Here is an 8939-nt window from a genome sequence, read left to right on the forward strand (position 1 = left end):
CCCCCCGTAGACTGGTGGATTTTCTATTATATCTATTTTCGGCAGCCGATAAAATGTATTGTTTTACCGATAGCGTTTCGGCCGTGTCCGTTTTCATCGTTTTTCATCGAATTTATTTTAACTTTAAATCTTATGTCTCTTATCTAACTCAATAGATAAGACACTGATATCTGATAATAAATCAATATATATCCATTGAACCACGAACTACTACATATTTCGTGCATTGAACTATATAATAATATTATAATATTATATAGTTCAATGTATATATCAATAATATCAATCATGCGATTTTGTAAATATTGCCCTGTTGGCATATGGCGGTTGACTTCAATATTATCCTGTAGTCGGCTATCTAGTTGTTTTAAATGTCTATGGTTATTTTACATGTTCCCCATTACAGATCCACCCCCCGCCGGCCTGATAATTGATAAGCTTTCAATCGCCAATTCAATAAAGTTGTTGTACATGGAGTCGACTATCTAGTTATTATTATATATTATAACTGTGGCAAAAGCAGCTGATCGGAAACTTGATAACCTGTGGTAATTAATGATTATAACCATAGACATATAAATATGTCTATGATTATAACAAATTGTTTCTATGTACTATAATACTATAATATAGTAAATTTTACTATTTAGTATTAAAATTTACTCATTAGTAATAACTAAGAAATAACTAATAACTATAAAAAAGAAGCTACTTAATATTATATTGCTTGGTATTTCCGATTTCGGTGTTATTAGTACTTATTACTTATTAGTTATTAGTTATATCATTATTTAAGAACCTTCGGGCTTTACATCATATTATATTTGTTAATTTTATAATCAACTAATCTAACTATATAATATTATTTTAATGGTTTAATTTCTTATTTGTCTTACTGAATATACTTATTAAATATAACTTAAATGATGACAAAATATCAGGTAAGGATAATTTTACTAAAAAATCATAAAACAATAGTTATAAAGGTATACAAATAATAGGTAAGATAAATAATTGATTAATGTGGTATTATTAATATTTGATGATACATTATTTAAATATTTTTTATCTAAAGTACACATATAAGTTTAGGTTGAATTTTTGTAACAATGATTAGGTATGCCCATATTATTATTTATAAGGAATAAATCTATTAATTATATTACATAAGACTATTGTTCTATGATAAGACCTTTTAATTATTACATACCATTTTAAAGGTTTGATCACTAATTTAACTCTTGTCCATAACTCCTTGAAGAAAAAATTGAAGAGGTTTAGTGCAACTGGCTCTTTGTAGTTTACAAGGTTTGGCCTAATATTTTTAATCAAACCATACCAAACTGTTGTTCAAAATAGCCTACAGCCTTGAGCCTACTAGAATAGGTATCTTGCTATATACTATCATTCCTATCAGTCAATAATACTCCCAGTCACAGCCACAGATTTTCAAACTTCTTAACAGTAATTGAACATAAGTTATTAATTGATAAACTAACTAACTTTAAATAGTTATAAATTTAAATTTATTCTTTTCCAGTTCATATCGAACCACATAAATAAGATTTTATTAAAATTACTGTACTATATTAATTGAAACCATTATTACCCAGTATCAGGGTTGGGCAGTATCTTCGATACAATTATATCTTGTATCTTGTATCTCGATACAATTATATGAAGTATCGAGTATCTTGTATCGTTATACATTTTTAGACCATGTATCGAGTATTTCCCAAAATAATTTCGTCAAAAAATACTCGATACTTTAATGTGATACTTTGAAAAATTAATTTTATAGGATTATTTTTACTCACCCATCTACCAACCGCGACTGTTTGACTTTGTTTTATTATAATCCTATAATATGCGTGCTGAATTTAATTTTATAAATCCATAATTTAATTATTGCAGTACAACTTGTACAAAATTATTTTTCAACCTATTAGCCATATTGAGTTATATCTGTGTACTGTGACGCACCCACATAATATACACGTTGAATGGGACTTTACGTCTTTACCGTACGTCCGTACCTATATTAGATTATTTCGTATCTAGTATCTCGATACTGCTTTTTTAGTATCTTGCCCTTGGAAATTATTTTTCAGTACCGATAAATCTTAAAATATAATTATATATGTGACATATATTTATCTTTGTTTCTTAATTATTAAAAAATTAATGACATTATGTACAATGTACTATTTAAATTAAATTCAGACTGACTTATACTATTATTTATTATATATTAGGATTTAGGACATTATGTTATTGCTACAATTATTTTTATTATGTACCTATTTATTATATATTAGGATTTAGGACATTATGTTATTACTACAATTATTTTTATTATGTACCTATTTATATAATTTTTAATGTAGAATTATTATTGATATAATTATTATTATTTAATTGTTCGGTAATTGTATTGTGGTTATTGCATTGTTGACGACATCGAGATTAATTAATGGAGGCGCAGTTCTAGGACTACATTTTCGTATGGGCAACAGTAGATTTATAATTAGGTTTTAACTGCGAATAACATTCCTCATTTCCTCCCCCTTCCCCAATAAGGGGCACCAGAAATTTTGGTATGGGCAGCTGCCCACCCTGCCCATACGTTAGAACCACCACTGAATTAATGTCGTAATTGATTTGTTTTATTATTACTGAATAAGTGTCAATTGTTATTATTTTATTTGCCATATTTAACTAAGTGGTCATCCCCATAATAATAAACATATTTTTTTAAAAAAACCAGTGACTAATTTTATTAAAATGTATCGAGTATCTAGTATCGCGATACTGCTTTTTGAGTATCTTGCCCAACCCTGCCCAGTATTATGTTTAGATTATTACAAATAATTGATCATTTCATATTGTATTTACATAAATATATTTTTTTTAAAGGTCAGATGTCTTCTGCAGCGATTGGTATAGGTGCTATTATTTTAATTGGACTTTGGTTCTCATCTTTTATATTGTGTCTTCTGTCTCTTCGAACACGACATAGTATTGGACCAATTGTTTTGGTATCTACAATCCTTATAACAATTATATTACTTTCAATACCTCGTAGTTCAGTAGCAACACCTAAACCAGATATAAAGGTATGAATCATACAAGATATATTTAGTTTATTTTTTCATATTATTTAAATATAAATAAATTTTATACATTTTCTATTTTTAGATTGTAGATCCGCTATATGTTTGGCGTTTAGCAACTCTAAGCATACTTTCTATAAGTGCAGCAATAGGATTGGCCGCATTGTTCTCTTCGCATGTTATGAGTCGTAAAACTGTGCCACAACTTAAATCTTGGGTACTATAAACTATAACATAAACAATGTCCTTCAACCGATTTCGTTGTTTGGAAAAAGTTCATCAAACAACTAAGCGATCAATGTCAGTGGGTCGTATCTATCGTAAATCATTTACAGTATGTGGCAGTGAAGACTTTATACAGAATGTATTAAAAAGTGATATTCCTGTGATTGTCAACTTCCATGCAGAGTGGTGTGAGCCTTGTTTAACATTAACACCAATGTTAAAAAAGATGGTTGGGGACTCACCGTCTGTACATTTAGCAATAGTGGATGTTGAAAAGAACGCTGATTTGGTTCACACATTTGAGGTAAAAGCAGTTCCAGCTGTTTTAGCCATTCGCGATGGTCATGTCATTGACAAATTTATTGGACTCATTGACAATGACATGATCAATGAAATGGTAAAAAAAATATCTAAACCGGAAATATAGACATAATGATAATCATATATATATATAATTGTATAAAAGCATTATATAGTGACACATAATATATTATATCTTTTATTGTAGTACCTATATTATTAGCTCGCTTTTAAACCAGTTTTTTAGATATTCAATTTTTAAATACTAATTAATTCTTAACATGATTAAAAGTTTGAATATTATTTTGTTTAAAATTCAAAGTAAATTCAATAATTACTGTTTTTCTAGTCACTATTATGTTATTTGTTTTATATTTCTATTGAAATATTTAATAATAATTTGTGTGTTTATGTAAATATCAAAAAACATGTATTAGTAGTTTTAATTTTTTTTTTTTTTTGAATATAGTAATTTAAAAATTGCATTTACCTGTATAACATGTTATATAGTACTAAAGTATTTCAACTTTGATTAGTCACACTAATGGACAATGGTACAATGTGAGACACCGAGTTCTAATTAATAATTGTTTCCAATTTTTCTTTGTTTTCTGAATTAATATAATTTTTATCTAAATAATTAAAGCACTTAATTCATATTATATATATACATTTTTACTACAATATCTATTAACATTTTTAGTATTTAAACATTAGTAATTAAAGTAATTGATGACTGATCGGACTCATATAAGAGTAACTACAAGTGGCAAGCTTCTGTGTAAGTCAGCAGCAATGGGTGTGAAGTATGCACGCATTGAATGCAATTTCAATAACCGTCATGCTTGCATTTTGTTAAGATAAATGCTGTAAAGTGTAAAGTGTTAATTCAGCTGCAGCCGATCCTTAGTAACACTGGCCGCAGACAACAAAAAACCGAGTTATTGAGGGATGTGGTCTGACCCAATCGGTTGCCACCAGAAGTTACAATTATCATTGAGTATTTGTACCACATATACTCAATGCTATCTAGTAGGCAATCTACCTGCGGTAGATCATGAACCTTGTTTGATTTGTACGTAAGTCCTAACCTAACCTAACCGTACTAAAATCCGATGAATAAAAAAACCAAACATGCATATGTATAGATAAATAAGAAAAAAATCAATGTAAAATCAATGCAAAAATTGGTTCACAAAAACTGTGGGTGAACTAGAGGCATTCTGTACTAAAATACATAGTGCCACTGCGTCAATAGGCTTATCGCTTTAATAATATTAATTATTAAAACCAATAGCAGCCATTAACAAACAAACATTTCCATTGTAAATCTCAAAATCACAGGGTTGGACCTCTAATTTACCCTTTTTAAATTAGCCAATGTTACTCAGGGATTATGTAACATTCTAATAGTGAAAGAATTTTTGAAATCGGTCCAGTAGTTTTTGAATTAATTTATTACAGACATATAAATTTTTCCTCTTTATAATATTAGTATAGAAGTATTCAAGTATAGATCAATAACAGTATACATGATCATAATATATTACTAGTTATTCAAGTACATATTTTTAAATTTCCAACTTTAGATCACCAATTGTATCATTATGACTTTATTATGACTGTATTATGAATTGGTTTTTATATGAATGGTCATGTACTTATGTCTTATGTCCAATGTATTATTTTAAGTTCATTTAGTGATTCAAATACTATGAGTAACATTTTCAACCGTTTGGTATTGCATAATTTGGTTTTATTCAATATTTTTTCTAGGAAATGTGAACCTCTTTTATTAACTGGGGAAATTTCTTTCAAAAGTTTTGACAAAATATTTTTGCTTATAAAATTATGAATTTTTACTGAATTCCTATATTCTTGTTTCTTTTCCTGTTTTAAAGTTTTGTTTATATCTTGTTTCCACTGTTCATTCATCATATTCAACTTATTTGATATTCTTTGTAACTTTCTTGTTTTTTTTTTTATTTGTTTCATATCATATATCTTTAAATGGATTACGGCCAATCAGGGATATTATAATATCTGTATAAAACTTGTATTGTAAATATATAAGATATTGTTTCATCAGCCAATTCTAATGGTACATTTAATCTGTGTACAATAATACCTTTTTTTTGTGAAATAATGTTCCAAATAATTTATTGATGTTAATTCATGCATGTTTGTTCCAGTTATAGACTTCTTGTTCATAATAAATATCTGAGCTTTCAGATTTAAAACTATTAGAAATAATTGTCATGTTTTGCTCGAAATTCTTGTAATTAAAACATATTTTACTTTTTTCATTAATAGCCGAACATGTGTCTTCGCAACATTTTAGAATATCTGTTATTATTTGATTATATGATAACAAAATAATAGTATTTGGGTAGCTAATATCATTATTAAATATAAATTCTATTTGCTCCACATATAAAAGGAAAATGTCGAGTACATATCCTTGATTACAACAAGAGAACGAAGAGAGTGATTTTTTAATTAATGGCAATAAGTAATAGTCGTCCAACCAACCTTTGTTTTTCTTGAAATTGTTTTCATATTCCTCATATTTTGCATTCAAATTTTCTATTATTAATTTCAGTATCTTTTTCAAGTAGATTTACTTTATTTGTTGTGAATAATTTATAATTTGTCATGCTCTTTAAAATAATTATCATATCTAAAATTATTAAGATTTAAACTATTTTCTGACAGGTCTGTTAAAATTTCATTTTCTGAAATGTATGCATTATTGTTTATAATTTCAAGGTTTTGTTTAGTATCATCTATCATTTCATTATTATTTTGTTCATTAGAAGAATAATTATCTAAATTCAATTGTTCATTAATCTGTTCTAACCATTCATCAAATTGTGCAATTAATTTAGGTAATGCATGGTTGATATTGGTACGTTTTATGTATAAGTCATTCATTTTTAATTCTAATTCAATTCGATCATTTTTCAATGATGTGAAACAATTATTTATTAAATTAGGAATGTCAATTAATTGTACTTTATAATACTTAGTGAGGCACTTGGCAATATTGGATGACATGTGTGTTGGTTTGTGTTGGATTTTTAGAGAGTATAAATTATTTCCTTCAACAAAATCAAGTGTCAATTTTTTCATATTTGATATTATTGTTGTTTGAAGTATCTTATAATCGGGTACAATAATATCTACCATAGAATCTATAATTAAGTCGCTATATATTAAATCCTACGTAAAACTGTTAAATTTATATTGGTTTGCGATTAAACTGTCTTCCTTTAAAACCAAATTTGAACTACAAAGTTCATCGCAAATGGATTTTATAATTTTATTAAAACCATATGATTCTTGTTCTACTGCTAGTATATAGTTATTCTTAACACAATCATATTGTTGTCGTATTTTAATTTTTGGAGAAGGTAAAATCAAAAAATCAAAAATGTGGGAAAGTTGATTTCAAGTAGACTTGACGACAAATTCAAATCTGTCTTTAGAATTATTATCGCTTCATTGGATCAATTGGTATGATTGGCAAAGAAATTTGGAAAATTTAACACTGAAGTCATTATCTGGTCAAAGTTTAATTTTATTTAAACAATTAAATGTTTAAAAATGTATTTACAAATATTCATCCAATAGGTAATAGTAACATTTATTTTCAATTGTATATAGTATTTAAAATAAAAAAAAAAAACACTGGTACTTTTATTTAAACATTAACACCATCATCTTCACTATCATTATCAATATGTTTATCCCAATCTTTAATTTTAGTTCCGCCCATAAAATCATCTCGAAGAACATCCCAACCACTTTCATCATTTTCCTAAAAAAAAAAACGTTACAAATTTAATTTCAGTATTAAAAAGTGAATAATATTTTAGTTCAGCGTTTTTTAATAACAAAAAATGAATTAATAATAAAATAAGACAGTGAAGAAATTAATGTATGTACTTACTTTTCTATGATCAATGGAATCAATAAATGATTTTTTATCAAGAGATTCCAACACTTTATCTTGTTTTAAAATCGATGGTCCTACATTTTTCAATTTCTTCTCTACAGTTCTTTGTTGCTGCTTAACTAAATTGAATAATTGTACAACACCCCTATACAATTTTGTTGCAATATAATATTAGAGATAAAATATTAATAATAAATATTTTATTAGATTGAAAAATTACTTACTTTGTAGCAATTTTTGATAAATTTTTTTCTTTAACTCTGTCACAAACTGAAGGTTTTTGTCTTCCCATTAATACTTGTTCTCTTATCTATAAAAATGAAATACAAGACATTAAATTATTTATTCTAATAAATACATAATTTAAATTATTAATATTATGATTTGTTGATTACAGACAGTGGCATATATTTAATGTGCTATATCTCCTTAGAGCATTTTAGATACTTAGCAAAGCAATGAATGCATTGCTTTAACAAGTGTTTTTTTATTCCTTGTGTACACTTTTATAGGTAGTAAAAAAATCACATACATATGACATTTAGATCTATGTATAAGTATTGAGGATATAAAACCTAATTCAGGTAGGTGGTGTGGTAAACAACACACTGATATTATGATGTACAAGTTACAAGCATTTGTCTCGTATTATAGTTGGACTAATTGGGGAAAAAATAGGTATTGGTGGTACCTATACCTAATCTCAGATTTTATTTTTATGTAATTTATAAAACAAAAAAAGGTGGGTAAGTGGATGTCGCTCTACTGTACAGTAGGTTACAAGTGAGTCACTGTATAATGGATAGTAATAATTTGAAATCAATGATAAAATATCACTGTATAAGAAAAACGATTCTGAGCAGAGACTGTTTGTCAGTTCAGGTATTAGACATACCTATTATAGGTAGGTATACTTATCTATAGTATTAAAAAAAAATTGACCTATGATAGGTATTAATAATAAATTCCAAATTAATCATATCACAATATCCATCAGGTAACGCGTTATACATTAACAACAAACCGTGGTACTATCATAGATATATAATAGTATACTTTAGAAGTTTCAAGTACCCACAAATAATATTATACAATCATTACAATCACAACAAAATAAATAAAATATTTATTCCAGATTTTTTAATATGTAATTTCGTCCAAATTTGAACTTAAAATGACTATAAAAATAAACTGTGCTTATGTATTTCTTAGAATTTTTGGCAACAGAATTAAATATTTACGTGGAATCTTGTTTTAAATTTTCAATCCTTAGATATAAAAGTTGAACATTTTATAAATTTTTAACTACAAAATAATTATTTAATTTTAAATTTGATAAATTT

At 26.6% G+C, this 8939-nt stretch overlaps 2 protein-coding genes across 5 annotated transcripts in view; one reads left to right on the plus strand and one right to left on the minus strand.

Moving 5' to 3' along the window:
- LOC100168003 (thioredoxin, mitochondrial) overlaps positions 1–4278 on the plus strand; it is a 6846-nt gene extending 2568 nt beyond the window's left edge. Inside the window, exons 2-4 of one of the 4 annotated variants that reach the window (XM_016804999.2) lie at positions 407–548; positions 2917–3116; positions 3199–4278. In XM_016804999.2, coding sequence (XP_016660488.2) covers positions 3355–3765 — 411 coding nt within the window. In that variant the 5' untranslated portion in view covers positions 407–548; positions 2917–3116; positions 3199–3354 and the 3' untranslated portion in view covers positions 3766–4278. Of the gene's footprint in view, positions 1–406; positions 549–669; positions 942–2916; positions 3117–3198 lie in introns of those variants that run through there. The other 3 variants (XM_003244995.4, XM_029488043.1, XM_001951091.5) reach the window with 3 other exon arrangements.
- Positions 4279–7202: 2924 nt separating this feature from the next.
- LOC100159119 (RRP15-like protein) overlaps positions 7203–8939 on the minus strand; it is a 3853-nt gene continuing 2116 nt past the window's right edge. Inside the window, 3 exon segments of the mRNA NM_001293463.1 lie at positions 7203–7458; positions 7591–7741; positions 7821–7906. Of these exon segments, the coding sequence (NP_001280392.1) occupies positions 7342–7458; positions 7591–7741; positions 7821–7906 (354 nt within the window). The 3' untranslated portion in view covers positions 7203–7341.

This window comes from Acyrthosiphon pisum, chromosome A1 (assembly GCF_005508785.2).
Source record: "Acyrthosiphon pisum isolate AL4f chromosome A1, pea_aphid_22Mar2018_4r6ur, whole genome shotgun sequence".
In the NCBI taxonomy this organism is placed as follows: domain Eukaryota; kingdom Metazoa; phylum Arthropoda; class Insecta; order Hemiptera; family Aphididae; genus Acyrthosiphon; species Acyrthosiphon pisum.